The following is a 27690-nucleotide window of genomic DNA, read 5'->3' as shown; positions in this document are numbered from 1 at the left end:
GGGTTGGAAAAAAACCTTTGCTGTAATCTTTGCTACAAAAATAGAGATCCTATTCAAAACATTATTGCGCTAATCCAGAAATGGTATTCTAAGACTTCACTGGAAATTGGAAACTGAAAAAAGGAGGTTTTTGTAAATGAAAAAATATGTGGCTACTCCTAGTGCAGTACCTACCACTTGGAGAGACCTCAGTAATTTGAGTTTTAAAACAGATCACTTGGAGTGCTAAATTGTCCCCCAGATAATAAAGAATCAGTCAATGGAAGGGGCAAATAAACCCATGAATATTTAGAATACATTTTTGCCATGTTATATTCCATTAACATAGTACATAGAAGTAAATGTTACTTCTATGCTTCATTTTATTTAAGTCATGAAAGTATTCCAGGATATAAGGCAACCTGAAGGTAAGTGATTTTCCTGTAGAAACTTGCATCAGTCCTTGTACTTAGGTAGAAAGTATGGGTTAATTTTTATTAAGGTTAAAGCAGATGTTGTTAAACTAACAGAATGGGGTTGTCTGAATTTTTTTGGACTATAAAAGGAGTATTAACATCTCAGTGAGAATTAAGAAACTTAATTTGGTGTATTCTAATATTCGGGCTGAGTTGTCAGATCTGAGATGATTTAACTTTAATTTTTTCCAGTTTCTCTCCTGCTTGAAAATTTTGTGTCATAATCAGTTTTTCATTAAGTACCTTAGGTTCTGACATACATTTCCATGCATTGTAGCCATATTCTTTAATACTGAACAATTTTCATTAGCCCATGTATAATTTAGAGAATACAGGTTTATTGAAATTGATTTGAATGTACAAGTTTTAACCTATATTCATGTTCAATACTTAGTATTGTCTTGGTCATATATTATGAACATTGGTTTAAACTTTAAATATGAGTATGGCATTTGTCTGTGTTTTAATGTATTTACTAAATTATGAAATCAAATTTGATAACCTTTTTCCCCCATAGTGGCTTAAAGAATGATTATAACAAAGAAACATTCACCTTGAAGCATAAAATTGATGAACAGATGTTTCCTTGTCGCTTCATTAAAATAGGTAAGGTTATTTAGCATTTTGGCATAAGACAATTTTTTTATGCCATTGGTCCACAGATTATTGTTCATGGATCAAATCCTTTAGGCTCCTTGTTTTTTTCAATATAAAATTTTATAGGGACATTGCTATACTGGTTAGTTTGTAGTTTACATATTGTCTTTGCCTATTTTTATGCTCCAGATGTGTGTAGTTGCAAAAGACCACAGAGCTAACAAAATCCAAAAATTTACTGTTTGGCTCTTTATAGGAAAAGTTTGCTGACCCTCGTTTTGTAAGTCTTGTTATTTAAGTGACAGTTATTTCAGGTGGAACTTTTTTCACTATTTTCTCTCACTTGAAAGTTTCTTTAGAAGATTTTATGAGGTATAGTGATTTGATTACTTTAGTCATTTCATGGAAGATTATCAGTTATTCTATAACATTCAAAAACCAAATATGGATAAATCTCTTAAGGCAGTATATTATGGCTATTTTCTGTTCTTGTGTGTGTGTGTGTGTGTGTGTGTGTGTGTGTCTGTTTTGTTTTATTTTTAGTAAAATGCTAACCAAACCCATTAAATCAATTTCATGGTTCATTAATGTATTACATACTACTGTTTAGAAACATACTACCTCAAGCCGTATACTTATTTAGAAAGTATTTGTAATAAATTCTCAAAATGATATTTTTTAGGTTATTTTGTTTTTCTTTAGTATTTATTATTTAGAAGGTAGGAAAGTTGAAGACTTGGATCTTTTAATTTCCATCTCTTTTGCATGCCTTTGAAAGTATAATATTAAATTGGGATTAAAGTAATTTGATCCTACAAATAATTAGAAGCCAGAATCCCACATTTTGATTTGGGAGAAAATTTCTTGTTTGGAACAAGTAGTGTCCTTTATAATCACTGTTTGCTGCTCTATCAAGAGTAGGCCTGTTGTTTTGTTGAGCCAAAAGAATTATCTGAAATCCTAATAAAAAGTGGAGAGTATAATATCTATTCAAATCCCAGCAAAGCATGAGATTTCTTCTGTATACCAAATGTTCTAATAGAAATATTGGACAAAAGGAATATCTCATGTCTTACTAAAGACTACTTATAGGGAAAACTTTTAGATTAGTTGGATGCCCAATGTATTATTTTCTTTTGAACCTGTAATTTCAATTGTTAGAATAAAGAATTATAAATAAGAATCTGTATCCTGTTTTCTTGAAATAATGTGTGAAAAGGATTCTTAGAATAAGTTTAACTCTAGGTTATTTCATCTTTCGTGCTAAAAGGTAATTCTTTCATCAGTATTTAGACTATCCAGTTCCAGAAGACTGTTGCATAAACAACTCTGTTATCTTGTATTTCATATCTATAGGCATGGAACCCTTTCCTGCCTTTTTTTTTTTTCAGTCTTTTCCTTCTTCTTTTCTCTCTTGTTGAGTGATTATATACACTTTTTATTTTTCCCAGTTTCATTAACATGATTGAAAAATAATCATTGTATGTTTATGGTGTACAACATGATGTTTTGACATGTACATGTATTGTGAAATGATTAAATCAAACTAACATAGCCATCGCTCCACATACTTATTTTTTGTGTGTGGTGAAAACAAGATTTACTCTCTTAGCAATTTTCAGTTGTGCAGTACATTATTACTATAGTCACAATGCTGTATAGATCTCCAGAATTTGCCATTTGAACTTTGTACCATTTGAACAATATCTCACCTTTTTCCCCATCAGCTTTTAAATTAGAGGGGATAGTTTTTACTCGACCCAGTTTAGTTTTATGATATTCAGACAATGTTAATTGGAGCTTTCCAAATAACAGTAGCCATTTATTGACCCTTTGATATTTAGAATATTAATATTAGATAACTTCATATTTCTTGTCTGTTAATATGTTAACATTGGTCTGCATTATTTTTGCTTTCCAACTCTTTTTAAAATTTTTAGTTGTCAATGGCTCTTTTATTTATTTATGTATTTATTTATATGTGGTTCTGAGAATTGAACAGTGTCTCACACATGCTAGGCAAGTGCTCTGCCACTGAGCCTCAACCCCAGTCCTGCTTTCCAGCTCTTTTCCAACATTCTTTTGATAAGTTTCTTAAAAATTAATATAAGAAAATGTGGAAATTAAAGTCTGCATGTTAGTATTTTAGTTTATCATATTTTCTTAAAATGTTAGTCTGATAAAGAATGAGTGATATGAATTTCTCTTGTGATAGTGATTTAGCACAGATATTTGCTTATCTGGTTGAGATAATTGGCTAGAATTTACCTTAAGAGAAAACTGTTTGATACTTCACGTTTATGTTCTATAGTTACATATTTGAAAGATCTTGCTTTATTTAAAAAATAAGTTTGTCCTTAACACAATTCGTAAGTATGGTTATCCTTCATTTATTCATAGTAAAGAAGGGGAATAGAAGCAAGACAAACTCAGTGGCAGATAATTTCCAAATTATGCAGTGACATTTAACTGTAACAATTTTCATTTATAATGAATATAGCCTTCTCCCTAAGTTTTGGATAAAATAAACCAAAGTAAGTTTGTTTTACTGTGTGACAGCAAGTTTCTAAATAATTATAGTCGCTTATTAGCTCATTTGACATTTAGGATATTAATATTTAGGTAACTTCCACTTTCTCATTTTTCTGTTAAAATTGTTATCTGACTGCGTTCTTTTAGGGAACAGCTGTATGAGGAAATTAGTAAGAAGGCTGAAGGAGATTGGGAGGATTCTGGGGTCAGTCCTGGTTTGTGTAGATAGACTCATGGATTTCTTTGAAGGAGTCACTTGCAGCTTAAATAGCTGTGGGGGCTTCAGAGAGAGGCTTTAGCTCTAACTGGATGCAACATACGTTTTTGGATCCAGAGTGTTTGGAAGTCTGGGATGGGTACTAAATCTGAGGCAGGGGGAGTATCCTGGTGGTTTGCCTGGGTAGGTGTGGCCTTTTATAAGAACATATATAAAGGTGATATTTTAAAAGCATATAATTAAGAGGAAAATTCATCTAATAATAATAGCTAATTATAATAGCTAATGTTTATTGAGCTCTTAGCATGTACCAATCACTGTGCTAAGTACTTTGTGTACTTAGCTTATTAATTCTATAGTAGAATAGATACTCTTTCAAAGTAGTTAATATTAGATTTTAGGATCTTCAGGAAATTTATCTTAAAATGACTAGAAAAGTGTTTTCCAAGTGATATTGTTAAAATACATTGAATGTGTCACAGAGGTGTTTGATTCTGTTGAGACACTGACTTCTTCAGTTCTAGAGTAGTAGGAGTCCTAGCCTAGTATTCTTGTGTGCTATATGTATCCTATTTTATGAAAAAGAATGACAGTCATGAATCTTGATCATTTTTGTGTATGGTTGTCCTATAGGGAAAATTGATAGGTGAACCCTAGAAATTTCCAGCCTTAAGGTGTATGTTAGGAACATCTAATCCTTTTATTTAAGGTGGGAGCAGAGGCATGATTTATCAAGGAACCAAGGATGTGTGCCTGGAGCTCCAGTGCACGTTGAGATTTCTTATATATTATGTGTAGTATCTAATATGCGTTATTGAGGTAGCTAATGCCACTAAAAATCATTGGTAATTTTGAAATGAGCATACATCATTCCGTTCATTTTGTACATACTCCTTTAATCTGTTGAATAATTATATGTTCATTTATCTGTAATATGTGACTTCTTTTTGATGAGATGCTTGATAATTTATCTCCCTCCCTACATTCTTTCAAAAGTGTTAAAAATTGGAACAATTTCCTTGAAATGACATGTAAATAAACATAGCAGATACCCAAATTGAAATAATCATAGGTTGTCTGTCAGTCCCAAGAAGTATTTCTTTTGGACTTTTAAAAAAATTAAAAAAAAAATTTTTAGTTGTAGATGGGCACAATACCTTTATTTAATTTATTTATTTATTGTTTTTGTAGTGCTGAGGATCAAACCCAATGCCTCACATGTGCAAGTGCTCCTCCACTGAACTATAACCCCAACCCCTATTTTGGCTTTTAGAGTACAGAAGAAATCTCACTAGAGCACAAGTGTTTAAAGTAAAAGGTTTTAATGAATGAATTTTTTACCTGATTTAAATAGGTATAATAGAAAGTATCCTCTCCCCCTCTTTTAATTTTATTAAACTTGAACCTGAAAATCTCTAATATTATGTCTGGTTATCTGTAGAGAACTTTGTTATTGGGACTCTGGGTTTTGAATCTTACTTTATTCTCTTTCAGACTTCTGGGTGATGTGGTAATGCTTTTAAATGTTAGTGCTACTTAAAAAAGTGAACAACAAAACAATGATGATGATTTAATATTTTTTGATAGAAAACTTGTTGCATATAGAAATTGAAAGCTGCATTAAATGTCCCAGGAGTCCTTCATACCGCCACATAGTTGGTTGCTACTGTCTTCACTTACAAAGCTTCCTTTAAATAACAGCATAGTAGAGGATGTGATCCAGTACATTTTAGCTCCTTATTCAGTCTGTTGTGCTGAAAAAAGCAATGGACCTGGTATAAAATGTTGTGGCTGTAATATTTTAATGTTTCATCAAAACTTGGTGTTAGATCTTTAAAGGTAGTTCTGTTTTTGACTCTGAAATCATGTCAGTGAACTTACTCTGTTACAGTAAAATTCCTGGGTCTATCCTGTACTTTTTAATCCATGCATGATTTTGTAATGTCATTCATTGGTCATTGAGTATGGCTCACTACGTTAGATCTTTCAAATTTTATAACATTTCACACAATATTTAAAAAATCATGTTGATTAATATCACCTGCAGATTCAGAAAAAGGAAGCAGTCTAAGCTCAAAGTGATAGATACTAATTTTCCAAAATTCTAATTTTCTCTCAAAAGCTTAAATTTTATCCTCTACAGCAGATATCATTAGTTGCTTTCCTTGAAATGACAGGTAAATAAATGTAGCAGATACCCAAATTGAAATAATCATAGGTTGTCAGTTTTTCTTTTAAGAATAAGAATCCCATGAGAAAACAATGGTTATTTTAGTTCACAACTCAAATAGTTGCCCAAGTTCTTAAGATAACTATTATGCTTTGATATGCAGCAAAAATTCTTTATATGTATTTCCCATTTTGTCACACAGGACAACAAAATGATGTGTACTTAACGATAGGGATTTAATAACATCAAAAGCAATAACTATTGCTTTTGTATTATTAGTGTACGTTAGAATTATTTTTTCAAAAGAAGTGTGACAAAGACCTAGTGTTATTACTGGAGAGTTTTGACAACTTGGAACTTCCTGAAATGATGGTGATAGGGATCCCCAGAGTTCAAGGATTATGTTTTAAAAACTTTTGTGTTGTATCATTATTGATGTGAAATTTTATCTTTATCATATGTTAAGTTCCTCTGAATACTTCAGAGATTGTTGGATACTCTTCTTTTTCTCTTTTGCTGATCTGCTTTCCTTTTCCTGTACTAATACCAGATTGTATCTTTGTAATATACTTGTAATTTTTTAAAAATAATTTTGGATATTCTAATACTATCTTTTCAAATCAACTTGTTTATTTACATGGCTAAAAATGAGTATATTCCACTGAGATTTTGCTTGAGATTATACTGAATTTGTAATGAATTGGGGAGAATTGATATGTTTATGACATTGAGTTTTCCTACCCAGGAATATAGAATATTCCTTCATTTATTCAGTTCTTCAGTAAAAATTTATGTCCTCATTTATAAATGTTTCATTTTTGGTTAGGTGAATTTTGAAATATTTTCAGCTTTGTATTATTATTATCATTATTATTATCATTATCATTAGTACTATCATAAAGGGTACTATAAAAAAGGGGACTTTTGGGATTTTTTTTGGTGGAACTACGAATTGAACCCACAACCTCACATGTTAGGCAAGCACTCTACCACTGAACTACATCCTCATCCCTTTTTCCTGTGTTTTCTAATTGGTTATTTTAAGTATAGGACAAGTTGATTTTTGTATATTTACCTTATATACAAACTTTAAACAGTATTTCAGTTGAATTTGAATATTATAGTTAGCTATGTCATCAAGTGACATTTTTTTTTCTCAGTATGATTTTTTCCCCCTTATTGCATTGGCTAAGATCTCTCTTATTAGGTTGGGTATTAGAGATGTTGGACCTCTTGGTCTTATTTTGACTTCAGTGAGTGTATTTAATATTTCATCATTAGATTTAAGTTTTAAGGTTGTGTCACTTTAAAAATACTAGGTAAAGACTTTCTCTTGGGGCTAGGGTGTGGCTCAGTGGTAGAGTGCTTGCCTGGCATGTGTGAGGTTCGAGCCTCAGCATCACATATAAATAAATGAATAAAATAAAGACCCATCAACATCTAATATATATACATATACATATATATATATATAAAGACTTTTCCTCTTCTATTCCTTATGTATAAAGGATTTTTTAAAATATTGAACAGAACATACATTGTTCTTAACATCTATAAAAGTAATTGAACACATTTTTTTCTTTTAGCAGTTTGTTAAGGTGGCAGATTACATTAATATACTTCCTCTTCTATTCCTTGAATGGGATCTATTTGGTTATATTGAAAATCTGGTAGAATTATTTGCATCTTTTTTGCCCCTTTAATTTGGATATATATTCATAACTGTTACTGGCCTTAAATCCTTTGTCTTTGATTTTATTTTTAGGATTATGCATTGATAAATCAACTTGTAATCTCTTTCTATACTCTGATATAACTTAAATAATACAATAATTATTTGCTGCATGTAGGTTTGATATAATTTAACTGTTAAATCATCTAGTACTAGTTGTGTTTAGTTCAGGATCAGTAATATGATTATTTTGAATTTATCTTACAGTGTTTTGTTAACTAAGGAAACCTCATGAGTCATATATATATATATATATATATATTTTGCTATTGTAGTCTTAGCACCTAGTACAGTGGTAGGCATATGAAAGATGCTCAGAAAAATTTATCAAATGAATGTTTTATAGGTTTAATAGTGATTTTTATTTTGCTGAAGTTTTATTTGAATCATGTTAATTTTTTTCTTCTTCCCTCTCTACCCCTTAAAGTTCCACTCTTGTCCTGGGGGCCCAGCTTTAACTTCAGCATCTGGTATGTTGAACTTAGTGGTATTGATGATCCTGATGTAGTGCAACCCTGTCTCAACTGGTATAGCAAGGTAGGACTGTATTTTAAAATTCTGATTTTAATGCCTCTAAAGAAGGCAAAATAGGCCAATCTCTTGTTTTCATTGTGAATTATTTTAAATAATTGAGAATAATGATAAAAATTATAGTGATTAATCAGCTAACATTTAAGTATTTGTAGTCTGCCAGCTTCTAAGCCATCCTGATAACTTAGTCATTGTCATTCTATGAGATAGTTACAGTTGTAAGCTCATTATTTTACACATGAAGAAATGAACTGCAGAGAAGTTAAGTTTTGCCTTGACCCACACAGTTTCAAATTACTCAAGTTGGTATATGAACTCAGGTAGTCTGGCTGTACCATCAGCTGTTACGTTGTTATACCCATTTGGCCCATAATTTTGTTTTTAACCTACATTGATAAAAACTCTTTGAACATGGGTTTTAGTGGGTTAGTTTTACACCTGATGGAAAATTTAAGATGTGAACATGATTGAGACTCTCAAAGTCAACATAATGAACAGGTGTTAGTATTTAACATAACTGTATACTTTTGTATAGATAAAGATAAATCTTTTTTTAGAGGCAAGAAGTAAAAGACTATTAACATAAAATTAATTGAGTACAGAATAATTCTTTGGTTGTTTGATGAGGTTGAATCTTGGCAATTGTAGTCTGACAGGAATGTTTAATAACTTACTAATCAAGAAGTCAGCTAACTATAAACTGATTTTTTTCAAGTCTTCAAGTCTTATTCTCTTGGTTTATTAAATGGTAATGCTTTTAAAGTACATCATTGTTGTTTGATTATCTTGCAGTGGTTCTCTGTTTTGTTTTTTTATATTATACAATGGTATACTCAGAAAATTTAACATAATCCCAAACATAGTCTTGAAGTTGATTTTTTAAAAAATCTTCTTTTTATGAACTTTAATTTTTGGCATTCATCTTGTTAGGGGGAAAGTTTTATAAATTGAGTATCCACTTTTTGGATTCTAGTTAATTGAGATATCTTCTGGGGTACATGGGGTACCCCAGCCTTAGAAAATGATAAAATTTAGTCTCTTCATGATGATCTTTGAATTTTAAAACCTGTTTACAGATTTGTAATACCTCTACATTTGATACTCGTCATTCAAGTAGTATCTTATCATAAAGAACCAAGAACATAGAGCTTATAATTTGTTTATGTTATTTAATTATGTCTTTCAGCACCTGCTTTGTAATGTGGTTAGTGGATGTCATGGGAGTTACAATTTTTATAATTTGAAGTGGATTTTAATGCATAATATATTAACATCTTTTTTAAAAGTTCAGACTCTGGAATTAGGTCTGATTTAATCTCTCTTTCAGCAACATATTTTGTGACCTTGGGCAAGTTATTACAATGGGCTAACCATTAGTTGCGCTCTTAGAGAGATGAAAATAGTTGTATATAATGAATAGGATTAGTACAGTGCGTGGCAAATAGTAAATGTTCAGTTTAGATTAGTTATTTCCTGTTTACATTTCCTGCAGTAACAACCAAGCAAATCTCTTCTTTTCATATTTTCTCTTGTGTTCTAGTAGTACCGTGAACAGGAAGCTATTCGCCTTTGCCTGAAACACTTCAGACAGCACAACTATACAGAGGCTTTTGAATCACTGCAAAAGAAAACCAAGATTGCACTGGAACATCCTATGTTAACAGATCTGCATGACAAACTGGTGTTGAAGGGTGATTTTGATGCTTGTGAAGAGCTGATTGAAAAAGCTGTAAATGGTATGAAATTTTTATTAGGATCATTTCAAGTATATAGTAAACTTTTTTAAAAAATATAGGATTATCCCTCTTATAAATCTTATAATTTTTTCTCCTGCTTTTTTATTGCATAAAGATTATTAGCTCCTTGAATGTGGGAATTCTTTCATGCGAGATAGTCCAAATGTAATAGGACTTAAAAAAAAAAAAAAAGAAACATACATAAATTTAAGAACCTAAATTTAAGCTGTCATCATGGGAAACCATCCATTTAGCAAAAAGCCAAGTTAGAAATAACCTTTATTGTTACTTACCTTCGGTATCATAGGCCTATTCCTTTGAGTATTTTTGTTAGTATTCTAGCCAGTATTTACTGCTAAACTATTAAGAATTAATTTTAGAGAGGGGGGTTGGGTATTATAATGAGCAAGGGAATCTGAATGAAAAATAATGTCTGTGTGTTGTGACTTTGAAAGAAATGTAAATATTTGAACATGTAAATAGTCTCCCAAGGTGGTAATTGCTTTGGAGGATGATACCCAATTGAATATTTAAGACCTGATAGAACATCTTTTTTAACGTAGTAACTTTTACAATGACAACAGAGTAGGTGCCCATGTTCAATATAAAACTTGTAGAATTGAATTTGGCGTATCATTTTATGGAAATCAGAAAACAGACTTTATTGCTTCAATTCATATGTTTTAGTCTTCTTGCTATTATCATCCTCTTTTATTAGGTATTCATATTTATCAGGTATTATGTTGGATATTTTACAACTAAGGAAATCTGAATTCATACTGTTTTTTTTGTAATTAATTAATTTATTTTTTAATTTATTTTTATTGTAAACAAATGGGATACATGTTTCTGTTTGTACATAGAGTAACAGCATACCATTTGCATATTCATAAATTTACATAGAGTAATGATGTTTGATTCATTCCATTATTTTTTTCCTTCCCCCGCACCCCTCCCACCTCTCTTTTCCCTCCATACAGTCCCTCCTTCCTCCATTCTTGTCCCACTCCCACCCCCCATTAAGTGTCATCATCCGCTTATCAGTGAGATCATTCCTCTTTTGGATTTTTGAGATTGGCTTATCTCACTTAATATGATATTCTCCAATTTCATCCATTTGCCTGCAAATGCCATAATTTTATTGTTCTTTATAGCTCAGTAATATTCCATTGTATATATATACCACAGTTTCTTTATCCATTCATCAATTGAAGGGCATCTAGGTTGGTTCCATAGTCTGGCTATCGTGAATTGAGCTGCTGTGAACATTGATGTGGCTGTATCTCTGTAGTATGCTGATTTTAAGTCCTTTGGGTATAGGCCAAGGAGTTGGGATAGGTGGGTCAAATGGTAGGTCCATTCCAAGTTTTCTAAGGAATCTCCATACTGCTTTCCAGAGTGGCTGCACTAATTTTCAGTCCCACCAGCAATGTATAAGTGTACCTTTTTCCCCACATCCTCTCCAATACCTATTGTTGCTTGTGTTCTTGATAATCGCCATTCTAATTGGGGTGAGATGGAATCTTAGGGTAGTTTTGATTTGCATTTCTCTTATTACTAAAGATGGTGAACATTTTTTCATGTATCTGTTGATTACTTGTACATCTTCTGTGAAGTGTCCATTTCCTTAGCCCATTTGTTGATTGGATTATTTGTATTCTTGGTGTAGAGTTTTTTGAGTTCTTTATATATTCTGAAAATTAGTGCTCTATCTGAATTATGAGAGGCAAAGATATTCTCCCACTCTGTAGGCTCTCTCTTCGCATTGCTGATAGTTTCCTTTGTTGAGAGAAAGCTATTTAGTTTGAATCTATCCCAGTTATTGATTCTTGCTTTTATTTCTTGTGCTATGGGAGTCCTGTTAAGGAAGTCTGATCCTAAGCCAACAAGGTGAAGATTTGGACCTACTTTTTCTTCTATAAGATGCAGGATCTCTGGTCTGATTTCAAGGTCCTTGATCCATTGTGAGTTGAGTTTTGTGCAGGGTGAGAGATAGGGGTTTAGTTTCATTCTGTTGCATATGGATTTCCAGTTTTCCCAACACCATTCGTTGAAGAGGCTATCTTTTCTCCATTCCATATTTTTGGCACCTTTGTCTAGTATTAGAAAATTCATAGTGTCTTTTTGGTTTTTAAAGAATGAAAAGAATGAATTATAGCTCTAGTTTATTAAATGTGACATTATATTAATACAATGTTGAGTATAAAATCTTGCCAGGAAGCCTTATGCATTGTTTCTGCCTTTTTAATAAATGATGGTTGATGTTTACAAATAAATGATTGACACTTTTGGAATAGAGTATACTTTAAAGTATAAACAGAATACATATGTAATTCATTTCCTACCAAACCTTTAAAATGCTGCCAGTGAAAGTATATATGCATGATATTTCTAAGAGTGAATTCTGTACTTTTTAATCTCAGGATGAGGAATCAGGTGATTTGTTTTTCAATTGGTTTGTTTCAAATTTTTATCATTAAGGCACTTGTTATCATTTTATTAAGGGAAAATAAAGTAGCCATGGGTAACTTTATATAAGACTGAAGACCTTTTTTGTTTTTTTGGTACTGGGAATTGAACCCAGGGCCGCTTTACCATTGAGCTCCGCGGGCTGCTTGCCGAAGGGGCTGCTTCAAGCGGCTTGCCGCGGCTCCTCTTACGGGAAACCACGGCTTCTTTGCCTGGCTTGCTCCAAGCGGTTCCACGCAGCTTCTTGCTCTTTTCACTTACCGAAAACCGCTGCTTACGGAAAGCCGCTTCTCACGCTTTCGGCCCGACCAGCGGGACAGAAGACACGTACTCTTTAGAAGTTCATGAAGCAGCTTCCCGTTTATTCAAATAACACCCTCAATATATAAGCAGTCTCATGCATAAGCAATTGTAACCAGATATGTCCATCCAATCCTGTTAAAGGTCAAGCAGTCATTCGCTGGAGCATACATGTAAAGTATATCTGTCCACGTGCTAGGCAGCTGAACTGATTATCATACAGCCAATTGTAAATGCGTTCTGCCTTTCTCCATGCATATTCAGAGCACCGTTTGCTCTCTGCCAGTCGCCATCTTTGGATGCACATGGCGTAACCCTGGGCCTCGGTTCCGCCCGACACAGAGCTCCATCCCCAGCCATCATCATCATCATCATCATCATCATTGTTTTTAATTTTGTGACAGAGTCTTATTAAGTTTCTTAGGGCCTAATAAGTTGCTTAGACTGTCTTTGAACTTGCGATCCTCCTACCTCAGCCTCTTGAGTTGCTGGTATTACAGGCCTGTGCCATCATACCCAGCTAATACAGTTACCTTTTAAAGGTGTCTCTTTGGTAGGATACTCAATTAAGAAAAACTATCAAAAACATATGCATCTTTGAGTACTATGGATGCCTAACTTAGGAAGTTTAGGAAAATTGATAATAACTCTAGTTTTGAACTTAGAGCCAAATCATATTTTTGTATTGCAATGGGGTTTCCTCAACGTGCTAAGAACACTGTTGGTTAATAAACATTCCTCCCAGGGTTGTTCAGTTTGCTGCTAACCTCACTGATGATGATTTGTTGGACAAATAAGGAAGTAAACAGTGCAGTTTTTTGGCTCCTGCTCCTCTAAAAACAGCAGAGGAGGACAAGAAGTTCTTACCTACTAAGTAGAAAGGTCTAGGAAATCAAAATCATCTTCTGTAAAGCTGTTTTTAATAGAGGAAACAAAAATTACTTTTAGTATATTAATTTACATGATTTTCAAATATGGTCTGTATTTTGAAAAGTATCAGACCATGTTTATTTTTTATTCTGTTGGCCTGGAAACATCCCTGTATTTATATTTAATTTCACTAGAGAAGATTTCTGAATGAATAAATGCCATTACTTCTCTGACAATGTAGAATCCATTGATAATGGGCATAACTAATCACCTAGGAACAGGAAAGTTTTACTCATAGAAACAGTAAAACTTCCTTTGCATAACTTATCTTATTTCAACAAATAAGTTTGCTTTTAGAGAGTGTAGACCATTTTTTTAATAGCTATTTAAATTTTTTACATAAGTTTGACTGCCTTTATAAAAAAATACTTATTTAACTTTACAGAGCTTTATTGAGATATAATTCATATTATAATCTGTACATATTTGAATTGTTTAATAAGTTTTGACATACGTATGCACACGTGCGCATGCACACACGCACATTCTTATGATACCATCACCATACTCATAGTAACAGTCACCACTCCACGATTTTCCTCATGCCCTTTTGTGATTCAGCCCTCCTTCCCAATGCTTCAGTTTCCTTCCCTGGCAACCACTGATTTACTTTCTGTCACTGTGCATTAATTTTCATTTTTTATAAGTCAATCATACTGTGTATACTCTTTTTGTCTGGCTTTTTCAATTATAATTATTTTGAATTTCATCTGTATTGTTGTGTGCATCAATATTTATTTCTTTTTTTTCCTAAGTAATAATCCATAGTTTGGATATACCATAGTTGGCCTATGCATTCATTTGTTGGTGGATGTTTGAGTTGTTTACAGTTTGGGGCTATTGCAAGTAAGGGTGCTATGAACACTTATGTACAAATCTTTATATGGAAATACACTTTTGCTTTTCTGGGTAGTTACTTAGGAATGAAATGTCTGTATCATATGGTATGTACGTGTTTTACTTTTTAAGCCATTTCTTCAGTGTTGTACTGTTTTATATTTGTAGTAATGTGTATCAGAGTTTCAGGTGCTCCACATCCTTGCCAGTAATTAGTAAGGTCAATCAGATGTTTTAATGTTAACCATTCCAATAGATGTATAGTGGTGTCTTGTGGTTATAATTTGCATTTACCTAATAATAATGATGTTTACCATATTTTTATATACTAATTTTCTATCTCTCTTCTGTGGTGAACTGCCTATTCAGATCTTTTGTCCATTTTTTTAATTCAATTATTTGTCTTCCTGTGATTGCATATTAAGAGTTCTATATATTTTTTGGCTATAAACCCTTTATCAAATACATGTTTGAACATATATTCCCTCTGTGTCTTTTGAACATCAGAAATTTTTAATTTTGGTGAAGCTTAATTTATCCACTGTTGTTTATGTATCATATCTTTGATACTGGGTCTAAGAATTTTTATGTAACCCAGGATCACAAAGACTGTCTCTCCTTTGTTTTTCTCCAGGAGTATTATGGTTTAGGATTTACAATCAAGTATATTATTAAGTTTGACTTAATTTATGAATATGGTACCCAGTGTGGATCTAAGATTTTTAAGAAATTATATGGAAATCAAGTATGTTTCACCAGTTTATACTGTCCTTATTACTAATAGCTCCATAAGTCTTAAAATCAAGTAGTGTAAGTCATCCAACTTCATTCTATTTCATACATATGATAGTGTTAGATTTTATTTGAACAATTTTTATTGGATATTTTTATGTATATCCGAGTGTTTTGTATACTGGTCTGCAATCTCGTTATAATGTTCACATCTTGGTTTGGTGTCTGTGTAATGCTTGGCTTCAAGAATGAAGTGAGAATTATTTCCTTTTCAATTTTCTGAAAATATTTTTGTAGAATGGGTAGTAATATGGTAGAATTTACCAGAGAAGACAGATGGTGAACTTAATGGTGAGATTTTTAACTACACACTTAATGTTAATAGAGGAAGTGTTGTTTACATTGTTTCATTACATTGTTTCATCTTGTGAGTATTCGTAGTTTATGTCTTTTAAGGAATATGCCCATTTCTGAAGTAAAATTGTTAATAATGTCCTTCCTTCCTTCCTTCCTTCCTCCCTCCCTCCCTCCCTCCCTCCCTCCCTTCCTCCCTCTTGGGATTGGACTCAAGGGTGCTTGACCACTGAGCCACACCTTCCCCAACCCCTTTTCCTTTAATTTTAGACAGGGTCTCACTAGGTTGCTTACAACCTCACTGAGTTGCTGAGGCTATCTTTGAACCTGTGATCCTCCTGCCTCAGCCTCCAGAGCCACTGAAAATACAGGCGTGCACCATCACACCCACCTTCATAATATTTTATTATTTTCTTCTTAGTGTTTTTATATCACATCAGAAGTCTGGCTAGAAATCTGTCAATTTTATGTCAAGAAAATGACTCTTTTTTTTTTTTTTTTCCTTCTATTTGATTTTTGCTTTTTATTATTTCTTTTTTTCTTCTCCCTTTTCTTTTTCCTTAAAAGTGGAAGCCATTGATTTGAGATCCTTTTTTTCGTAAAGGAGGCATTTAGTATTAAACATTTCCTTCTTAGCACTACTTTAGTTGTTACTTCACAAATTTGGTTATGCTATGTTTTCATTTTCATTCAGTAAAAATTACTTAAGCATAAATTTGTTTTTTTCTTCCATGCCAGCCCTTATGCCTTTCCCCCTTGTTGTGTTTAATCTGTGGGCTAAGTTGTCTAATAGAAGATTGAGGAAGCTAATGATAGTGTATATTCTTATACAGTTCAAGATCTCAAAAGAAATGCTGTCATCATTTCATTGTTAACTATAATTTTTGATTTTGAGTTTTGGGAGATCTCTACATGAGATTCCTAGATTGTTAAGAGTTTTTGTTACAAATGGTTATTGTCTTTTATCATTTTTTCCTCTACCTTTATGATGTGACTTTTTTTTCCTACTTTAAGCATAACACCTGAAAACACAGTGATTGATTTTCTAGCGTTAAGCTAACTTTGCATTGCTCAGATGTGCTTAGCTTTTGTCATGTATTTCTTATGGTGTATCTTGGATTTAAATTGATCAATATTTTCTTAGTAGTCTTCCACTTTTCTTCCCCCCCCCCCCCCCATTCTTATGTTTCTTTCGTATTTAGTATCTGTGTTATCCTAATTTCACATAACGGGTCCTGGTTTTTGCATGTGTTAGGATTTCATTCTTATATACTTGGTAGAAATTACTAGTGAATCATTCTATGCTTGAAGTTTACTTAGTGGCAGTAGTTTTTACCTATTAATTCAATTTCTTTAAATATTGTAAGAATAATTAGGGTTGTTTGGTAGCTTTTAAGCTATATATTTTTAAGGAATTATCTGTTTTATCTAAAGTTTCAGACTTGTGGGTATTAGGATATACCTATCATCCCCTTATTATCTGTTTAATGTTTGCAGAATTTCCTGAGATGCCCCTTTTTTGTTTTTTATATTGGCTATTTATGATTTCTTCTTCTCTTCCTCCTCCGCCTCTCCCCCTCCTCCTTCTCATCAGACGTTTACTAAATTCACTAGTCTTATTTTGAGAAAACACAGTTTATGGTTTACTGATCCCTTCTATGTCCCTTGACTTATGCTATTCTTTGGACTTATGCTATTTACTATTGTCTCTTTCCTTCTTTGGGAATTGTTTTAATCAGCTTTCTCAGTGCTGTGACCAAAAGACCTGACAAGAATAATTGTAAAGGAGGAAAAGTTTATTTGAGGGGCTCACAGTTTTGGGGGTATCAGTCCATAGGCATCCTGGTTATTCTATGGAGTATTTCCATTTTTGTCTAGTTTAGTATTTTCATTATGAAATGAAATGATTCTTCTATGAGCCGTAATTATATAAAAATGTAGTTTTTAGTTTCTAAATACATAAATGTTTTCTGGTTATTTTGTTACTGATTTCTAGCATAATTGCATAATGGTTAGAGTATACATTCTGTGTGATTTCAGTTCTTTGAAGTTTGATGAAACTTGCTCTATGGTGCAGTTTGTTTTTTACATATGTATGCGTGCGTATTTACACTTTCTCACACACACATTATACTTAAACGGCGTGTAAATTCTGTTGTTGGAAGTAGTATTCTATACATGTCTAGTTGGTCAAGGTTGCTAAATTACATTGCACACATCTTTGTCAATAAAGATCATCTTGGATTCTCATCTATAGAGAAAAATGTGTTTATACTTTTCACTCTTATTGTGGATTTTTGTATCTTTAAAGTTTGGTCAGTTTTTACTTTATGCATTTTATGCCATTTTAAGTTACATACAGATTTTAAATTCTTTTATTTTTTTTTTTTTCATACTAGGTGTTAACCCCAGGGGTGCTTAACCACTGAACTGCATCCAACCCCTTTTATTTTTTTATTTTGAGACAGGATCTCACTAAATTGCTCAGGCTGAGGCTGACTTTGAACTTGGAATCCTCCTGCCTCAGCCTTCCAAGCTGCTAGGATTATAGGCATATGCCACTGTGCCCAGCTCAGTTAAATCTTTTTATTATGAAATCCTTTTTTATTTCTAGTAATATTTTTGCTCTAAAGCATAAATTGTTTTATATCAAAACATCCACTTTCATTTAGTGTTTGCATGACATCTTTTTCAGTAGTTTATTTCCAAACTTTTTGTATCCTTTTTTTAAAATATTTTTTTAGATGTTGATAGATCTTTATTTTATCCTTTTATTTATATGTGGTGCTGAGAATGGAACCTAGTGCCTCACACATGCTAGGCAAGCACTCTACCGCTGAGCCACAACTCCAGCCCCTTGTATCCTTCCTTTAAAGGAGTAGCTTCTATAAATTTAGTTGGATTTTTTTTTAAAGATATCCAGTGTTGGCTATCTTCTTTTGATTTGGATATTTCAAATTTCATTTATATGTGTGATTATTGCTAATTTGACCTTGTAAACTTTTTCATGTCTGTCTTTTTGATTGTTGTGTCTCAACAATCTTTTCATTTGTAATCTTCATTTTTTCCTTGTTAGCTTGGCTATAATGTTTTCCATTTATATTTTTTTATGATTGGTCTAGAAATCATAACAAGTATACCTCACTGACTTAATAAAATTGGTCACTACCCTTTCTCTCTTCCCATACAAGGACTTAGTGCACTTTCAGTTTAGTGGAACTTACCTTCCTAATTCCGATGCTTTATTATTATCACTGATTTTGATCCCACATTTGAAGACCCTGTAAAATATTACTATTCTTATTTTAAAGAGAGTTCACTAGTTTAACGCAAATATTTACTGATTTTTTTTCTTTTTAACTGTTTACATTTTTGATCCATATTATATCTAGGATTTTATTCCTCCTGCCTTAAGCACATCCTTTAAATTTTTTTCTAATGAAAGTCAATTGTTTTTGTTTATGTGAAACTTTTGTCTCTTTTCTGAAAGGATATTTTTGCTGGATATAGAATTTTAGAATGGCAGTTAGTTTCTTCAAACACATTTAAATATCATTCCACTGTTAACTGACTTCCATTGTTGCTGATGAGAAGTATGCTGTCATTTTCATCTGTGATCCTTTGAATGTAATTTCTCTTTTCCTCAGGCTGTTTAAATATTTTAAATTTGTTTTAGATTTCTTTTTTTAGTTTTATTACCAGGCTGTCTGCAGTGGTAATGCTAAACTACAGTGGTATCCTGTTTACGATTGTGTAGTTTTTTTTTTTTTTTTTCCCAGTTAAGTGTATCTTGCCTTTCTCTCTCTTTTATTTCTCTCATTTTCTTGTTGTTCTTTTAAACTGCATGTTCTTCCCCAAATCTTTTATATTATATCCATTACTATTATTATTAGCATCTTTTCTCCTGCTAACACTGATTTTTATTTCTCTGATACTTTGTTTTCTCTCTACTCTGACAATTCATGTTTTATTTCTTTTGTTATCTTACCATTATACCTTCAGCTCTTCTTACCTTTACTTGCAACTGTTTCTGTTCTGTGCTATGTTATAGAGAGAATTGTTTAACTTTTATATTAATGGAAAAGTATTTGGAGATTTTCATCAATTGGATGACTACATTTTTCTTTTGGATCAGATTCATTGGGCACTTCTTAAAAAATTCCTTCCTTTTTCCTTTTTATATCTTGGTATAAACCCTGGGTTGGTTCTTTTTATTATTATTAATCTTTGAATGAGGTGGGTTTTTCCTAGCTATTTTAAGGAGCTTCTTGTGAGTCAGGAGCCAGGGCTATGTTCCAGGATAGCAAGACTTTTCCATGTGTTTCTTTTCCTTTAGGATGCTGTTTCTTCTCAGCAGTGCTTACAATTGCAAACTCTTTTTATCTCTGGTACCTGACTGCCAGGCTGCTTCCTGAAACATGGCTTTTTTCCATAATTCCTGCTCATCCACACCTTCTTACTTATGTTTATGTCATATTTTCTTTTTGCCAATTACTTTCTTTTTAATCATTACTTATAATTCATTCTTTACAGCCACCTCTTTCAAGATAGATTCTTTTATTATTCCCTTACACGTTGTTTCCTCCTTAGTGCCTTCTGTGTACAAAATAAGACTGTTAGTTTACTGCCAAGTACAGTTCCATCACTACATCAGTCATCATAACTAACATTTGAGATCTTTGCAATGTGCCATCTATTCTCTTAAAGCCCCTTATATGACTTTAATTCTCAAACCTACCTTCTTTAGTTGTCCCCATTAAATGAATGAGAACAATTAAATAATTTGCCTAAGACAGTCAGTGACAGGGCTAAGATTTGAACTCTGGTAGTCAGGTACCAAAATCTATACGTTTACCACTGTGTTTCAGTAGTCTAATAAATTTTTACTAATTCAGATTATGTATTATAAACTGATATAATTCACGTACTTCTGTTTTCAGAATTTGAACAAACTACTGAAATGAATAATATTTTAAAAATCTGTTTTGATACAACTGTTTTTTTAGATGACTAAAAGAATTTTATTCTTTGTAAATTTTTACCTCTAAGTGCATTTTAACTTATTTTCTTAGAATGCAAACTTTGTTTTGGTGAGAAATCAAGTTTGATGGAAGTAATTTAGTCTGTTTTTGTTTATTTTGATCCTAGATGATCTTTAAACATTTTATTTTCCTTTCGTTAAAAGCTTCCTAAATCCCACTTTCTAATCTTGTACTTTTTATAAGAGTGTCCATTATTGGGGAAAAGAACAGTATGTGCCTGGTGAGAACTTTATAGAATGCATTTAATTAGTATACTCATAATCATAGAAAAAAATGAAGTGCTATTGGATCCAGAGACTTAATCAAGTAGTTCAAAACTGTTAACAACTTTTTCTTAGTGTGCTTTATCCTGAGTGATATTTTAATTTCTTTTGAATATTTTTACTTATATCAGACTATTCTGATTTCCGAATTTAGATTTTTGTCAAAAATAGGCTTACCAAAATATTAGCAATGACTCCCTCCTGAAACAAAGATGTAATTTTTAAAGATCATATGATTCACAGGCATCTTTAAATTTATTTTATAATTCGTTTCTGAGATTTTCAAAACAGGATAAGGGTGTTGTTTTATTTTGATAGATGAGATTGTCATTGTTTCAGTAGAGAGCTTAAGTTTTTTTTATACTGAATCATAAAATATCTACAAGTAAATTTACTAAAAAAAACTTTAAGAATTAGAAACAGAGAACATTGTAAAATTATTTGGGGTAAGAAGAATCGGCTTTTAAAATTTTTTAAAATTTTTTCTTATAATTGAGATATATTCATCAAATTAAATATTAATTGCAAGTTAAAGTGAAAGATTTTTCTCAGTATCTTTGAAGTTGTTTGTGTTCAAATTGACAGATGGCTTTCCAACTTCAGGTATGTTCTTGTACTTTAGAACTCTCTGCCGTTCCAAGAGTATCAGCTTTTTATTTGTTTTTAGATCCTGAAATGTTTAGAAACTTCTTTTGCATTAAAACAAGGTATTGAAAGCAGTGTATTTAAAAAATTTAAAAAAAAATCTTTGCCTTGTGTTTTAGTCAGCTTTTTCTCTGCTATAACCAGAACAATTTTAGGAGGAAAAGTTTATTTGGGGACTTTGGTTTTGGAGGTCTCAATCCACAGACAGCAGACTCCCTTCTTCAGGGCTAAAGGTGAGGCTGAACATCATGGCAAAAGTGTATGGTAGAGGGAAGAAGCTCCTCAAGAAGCAGAGAAAGAGAGATCTCCACTTGCCAGATACATATATATGCCCCAAAGCCACCCCCCAGTGTTCCACTTCATTCAGCCACACCCCACCTGCCTTCAGTTACCACTCAGTTAATTCCATCAAGAGATTAATTCACTGATTGGGTTAAGACTCTCACAACCCAGTCACTTCTCCTCTGAACCTTTTTAGACTGTCTCACATGTGAGCTTTTGGGGGACACCTTACATCCACACCATAACACCCTGCTGTAATGTTCCCAGTATTTTTATTAATTGCCTTGTGGGATTTCAAGATTACGGAAATTTGTTTCTAAAAACTAAACTTTATAAAATAGTTTCTTTAGCTTGTCTTTTTATGGGTTTAAAATGATTTACTGTTTACCAAGTCTTTAATAAACATTTGTATTATTATCTTTTGAAGGTGTAAAAGTATTCTTTTTTAAAAAATTCATATTTATTGTAAACAAATGGGATACATCTTGTTGCTCTGTGCATGAAGTAGAGGCATACCGTTTTTGTAATCATACATTTACCTAGGGTAATAGTTTTTGATTCATTCTGTTATTCCCCCCCCCCACATAAAAGAATATTCTTAAGCTTGGTATTTCATTAGGAATAACTACTGTATGTAGTTTGCTCTAGATCTAACTTGGACTAATTTTTAGTAAGCCAGTTTCCCTGTGTGTTAGTCACCTTTTTGTGGATATGACCAAAATACCTAACAAGAACACCGTGGAGAAGAAAAGGTTATTTTGGCTCACCACTTCAGAGGTTTAGTTCATGGTGGGCCAAATCCTTTGCTCTGGGCCCAAGTTGAAGCAGAATATCATGGCAGAAGGACATGGTGGAGGAGTACTGCTCTATTCATGGCAGCCAGGAAGCAGAGAGAAAGTAGCAGAAAGGGGCGGCAGAAAAGATGCATCCTTCCAGGAAATGCCCCTAGTTACCACCTCCTAAGTCACACCCTACCTGCACACAGTACTACTCAGTTCATTCAAATAGGATGAACCGATTGGGTTACAACTCTTATAATCTAACCATTTCACCTCTAATATTCTTGGATTGATAGAGGCACTTTAGAGAGATACCTTATGTCTAAACCACAACACCTGCCAATAGGCAATAAGTATATTAACATAGATGAAATGAGAATGATCTTCAATTCATTATGTAAAATGATACATTTTTTATCATAGGTTCTTAATATTTGTTGCTTAGCATGGTTGATGATTTAATATAAAGTGAGTGTCAACACTTGGAATCGTATGTGTGTTTGTGTCTCTGTGGTATGGGGTAGTGAGAAGACTGGAATTTTGTCTTAGATTATATCATAATTTCACCAATAGAATAGGTGATTTGGTTTGGGGTTTGGGGTTTGTTGTTGGTGGTTGGTGGAATATCCAGCTTCTTAAACTAGCCATTGCAACTTCCATGGAACAACTTCCACCTGACAGGAATGCTTCTGCAATGATGACAAACCAATGTTTTCAAGAAGAAATAAAAGATAAAATGTAACTTTTGGCCACAGTAGCCAAGAGATCTTTAAGAGGGGTACCAGGTTTTTCCTTTAAATCATAAGTAATATGTTTTAACCTTTTAACTTTGTTTCTGTTTTATTATATTGAATTTGTTTAATATTGTAGTAAAATGATCTGAAATAGAAAGTTTTGATTCCCAAAGTTTGACTCTTTTTCATAGATCCTTGCATATGTTAAATTACCATATCTGTTATTATGTTTTATCTTAGTTTATACTTTAAGAAATTACTCTGATAAGTGTGGATGGATGGATGTATCTCACACACACACACACACACACACACATATATATGTATGTATCTCACACATGTGTATGTATGTAGGTAATATGTATGTGATAAATGTGGTGTACGTAATGTTTTAAATTTTGTAAATAATCTCTGCCAGGCTAATTGTAAATGCCTTTGGATATATTTGGCTTTTTTAAATCTTTGTTTAAACAAACTCATGTCAGAGTACAAAGAACTCCTTATAGAAACAGGGTGTGTTTAGTAAGCTGTGAAAAAGAGACATTTCAGGGATAGCAGAAGGTATGAAAAGAGCTTATTGTATAACGCCCACCTTAACTGTGGTTTTGATATCCATGATTTCATAATCAGTTGTATTCTGAAAATATAAAATGGAAAATTTCATAGCTTGAAAGAGACTAAGTATATTTGTAGAACTTTTATCATAGTATATTTTTACAGTTCTTCTATTTTATTATTGTTAACTTCTGTGTTTAATTTATAAGTTAAAGTTTATCCCTGGTATGTTACGTTTGGGAAAACAATAGCATATAGAGAATTATATACTATCTGTAGATCAGGTACCCACTGAGGGTCTTGGAATTTATTCCTGTATGGGTAAGAAGAAACTATTACAACAATATGGTATAAAATTCTTCAGAAGTTTAGAAAATAGTTCCACGTATTTCGATGTTCTCTGGTTTTTCTTCAGGTAATTATAGTGTGTGGTACAAAAACTTTGGAAAACAGAAATGTTAAAAAAAAAATTCCCGTAAGTTGTCCTAATCCTATTAACTAAAGAAAATCACTTTTACCTTTCTGATGAATGCCGGTGTTATATTTTTTCCTATCTTTGTATGTATTTATAGAATTCTTTAACAAAAATTTTGTATTCGAGTGTTTGGGTTTTTTTTGCTTTGGAAGTTATTGACAGTATTTTTTTTAAAGCCAATTACTCTGTGTGTATTTGTGTGTGCTTGTGTGTTCAAGAGAGAGATATCAAACCCAAGGCCTTACAAATACTTAGGCCTACATCTCAACCCCCAGTTACATTTGTTTTAAATGGGACAGTTGTGTTTGATAAAAAAGAAATAAACATGAGATCTGGGTGTATAGAGTATATTAAACTTTTTAGGTTAATATGAATGGGAATGGAGGGTTCTTGGAGAAGCAGTTCACTTAATTTTAAGTACTGTTAAGCATGACTTAACGATCAGGGATGGGATCCTCTATCTGATTATAACTGTTACTGTGATCACTGACTTAGGAGCTTTTAGAAGATTTTCCCCCAGTAGATTTGTGATTTTTCTTTTAAGAGTCACAGAAGGTTTGAGGACAAAGAAAAGATAGTGACTCTTTTAAAAAATAAACATAATGTGGAATCAGGCTGGTGCACAGAGTGCAAGTAAATTTATTAGTTCAAATACCTCAGAATTTAGAGGAAACCTCAGGGCCGGTTCAACTAGTAAATTCCAGTTTTACATCCAAGGTGCTTGACATCTGCAGTTTCCTCATCTTCCTCTGTTTCCTCTATGTATTTCCACCATTTGCTTTCCTCACCCCAACTCTTACATGGACTTACTGTATAGTTAAAATGTCTAGATCTTTGAATAATTGGATACTTTTACATTCTCTTTAATTTTTTTTAAATTTTTTCCCTTTAATTTTTTTAAAGAAGCATTTTAAAACTTTCTTGTCCCCTTTTCAAAGTTGAATAAAATTTCATTACTATATTTTATTTCTAGATAATTCTAAATTTACTATTAATATTTTATATCATTATATTATCATGAATAGGAGCCTCACATATTTTATCTGGGAGAAAAAGCATTCCCATCTCTTGTAATGGAAGAAAAGTTTTGATCAGAGTAGGCTGGATGGGGCAGAAGTCAATGAAAAAGCCCTTGGAAGAAGTAAATTATATGATAAAAGTTAACTAAGTTGTGAATCTATTTCTTCCTCTTGCTGTAACATTTAAATGTAAGTGCTAGTGTTAATTTTAAAAGAAACTTTGTAAAAATTTTGACAAGTCCCAAAGGCAAAGGAAAAAATAAATTGGATGAGTTTATAGGATGGATTTCCCATTAAAGTCAACTAAAAGATTTTAAAGCTGAAAGGGTTGATTAAAATAACTTCATAATTACCCAGAAAAGAAGGGAATGAGGGAGATATGTCTAAATTGCACACTCTCTGACCAGTATACAAGTCATGAAGAACAGACCCAATTTACTTACAGATTCTTTGGATAAGCTTTTGCTTTCAATGACTAATGGGGAGAAGTCTGGTTTGTTTGTTTGTTTTGAGATGAGTTTTCACTGTGTTGCCCAAGTGGTCTTTTAACTCATGGGCGCAAGCAATCCTCCTCCCTCAGTCTCCTGAGTAGCTGGGACTATAGATATGCATCACCGTGCCCAGCTAAGGAAAATCTTTATTCAGGTTGAAATCAGTGGCAAAGGACAGAAATTATGGTAATGGTAGCTGTAAATTATGATCTTTTTGGCTACATGTAAAAGAAAATCCAAGCCCGTAAGGAAATACTATTTTATCACATTAGGTCTAAGTTAAGGTGGATTTTATGGTTGGTTGATTCTGTGTTCCAATTTCCTATTTTGTCATCATTACAGAGTTCATTTCATTTCCAGACAAATTGACTTTAGCAGTTGTATATTGCATACAAAAATATGTCAATGTTGGAAGAATAAAAGTAGTTTTTCTTCTTCTGTGTATATCTGTTTCAGATTAAGAAAGTATTGTCTAGAAGTCCCCTACAAGATTTCTCATATTTCATTAGCTGAAATTGAGTTCCATACCAATGGGTGGGGCTTGATAATCTTTGGTTCAGATGGATGCATGTGGGGAGTTCAGCCCCATTACTAATTAATTATAGTACCTAGTGTAGGAACTCCTCTTAAGAAGTAGATTAAGAATTTATTGATGAATGTTTCAGAAGTAAACATAGTAGAACTTGAGTCCCAACCCCACTACTTAAGAGTTACGTGATTTTGGTTAAGTTACTTAATTTCTCTAAGTATGTATTTCCCTATCTTTAAAATGAAGATGATAGTATCTACTTCTTAGGGTTGTTCTTAGAATTAAATCAGATAAATAAGCACAGATTCTAACACTTAATGAGTATTAATAAATATAGTTCTGTTACTGCTGCTGGTACTCTTATCAGTAGGTAGTTTGTACTCAAAGAAAACTTTATAATAATGGAATTTGTACTTTAAAGTGTTAGTTCTATCTTTCCCTAAAGAAGTACTATTGAAGCACCTAGATCAAGGATGTTGGAGCTCCATTTCCTTTTCTAGTTCTTTTGGGGTCTGGTAACAAAGTACTGAAACAGCGTACTCTTCACTCAAAGGGATTGGAGTGCAGTGAATCTGTTTCATTATAGGGCATAAAGATGAAAAGTGTGGGGTTCAAATAAAGGTGAGTGATGGGAGATCACATAAAGGAATTAAACTCTCCCAATCTTTAATTACCCCTTTCTCTTTCCATTTATATTTATATTAGTGCCAGAACTGCCCCCTTCTCTGATACTGGGGATTGAACTCAGGAGTGTTTGACTTCTGAGAGCCACATCAGCTACATCTTCAGCTCTTTTTAAAATTTTATTTTGAGACAGGGTCTCTCTAAGTTGCCCTCTCTAAGTTGCCTCAAACTTGTGATCCTCCTTCCTTAGCCTCCAAGAAGCTAGGATTACAGATGTGTGCCACTGGACCTGAACAGAAACAATTTTTCAATAATATGGAACACTTACTCAGAGTATTTATAAATTATTTTACTTTCTACTGCTTCTGTTTTGCAGCCTTGAATTTTCCCCGTATTTTTTTTCCTCCCAGATAATTCCCTTTTCCTTCTTTCAAGGTCTCTGTTTAAACCCTCTGTTAATGTCATGTACTTGACCATTGAGTGCAGTAATGACTATATATCTTGTAAGTGCATTATAATGGGAAACATAGTATGTTTAATGGGAGCTACCACTAATGCAGTTTGTTTATGTGGTCATGTCAACTAACACTTTATGATTTCTATTTGGGGTAGCATGAAGGGAAACTGAAGTGATAACATATTTTATGAAAATGCTATTAT

At 32.6% G+C, this 27690-nt stretch overlaps 1 protein-coding gene and 1 long non-coding RNA gene across 9 annotated transcripts in view; one reads left to right on the top strand and one right to left on the bottom strand.

Moving 5' to 3' along the window:
* MKLN1 (muskelin 1) overlaps positions 1-27690 on the top strand; it is a 322083-nt gene that overhangs the window by 202368 nt on the left and 92025 nt on the right. For 7 of the 8 annotated variants that reach the window (XM_079150174.1, XM_079150175.1, XM_079150170.1 and 4 more), the window contains 3 exons: positions 973-1061; positions 8131-8240; positions 9778-9970. In XM_079150174.1, coding sequence (XP_079006300.1) covers positions 973-1061; positions 8131-8240; positions 9778-9970 — 392 coding nt within the window. Of the gene's footprint in view, positions 1-972; positions 1062-8130; positions 8241-9774; positions 9971-27690 lie in introns of those variants that run through there. The other variant, XM_079150177.1, reaches the window with a different exon arrangement.
* LOC306667537 overlaps positions 1-27690 on the bottom strand; it is a 146278-nt gene that overhangs the window by 37052 nt on the left and 81536 nt on the right. The gene's annotated exons all lie outside the window — the stretch shown is intronic.

The sequence above is a fragment of the Sciurus vulgaris genome (assembly GCF_902686455.1).
Source record: "Sciurus vulgaris genome assembly, chromosome: 8".
Taxonomy (NCBI): Eukaryota; Metazoa; Chordata; class Mammalia; order Rodentia; family Sciuridae; genus Sciurus; species Sciurus vulgaris.
This window is presented reverse-complemented; position numbering and strand designations above follow the sequence as displayed.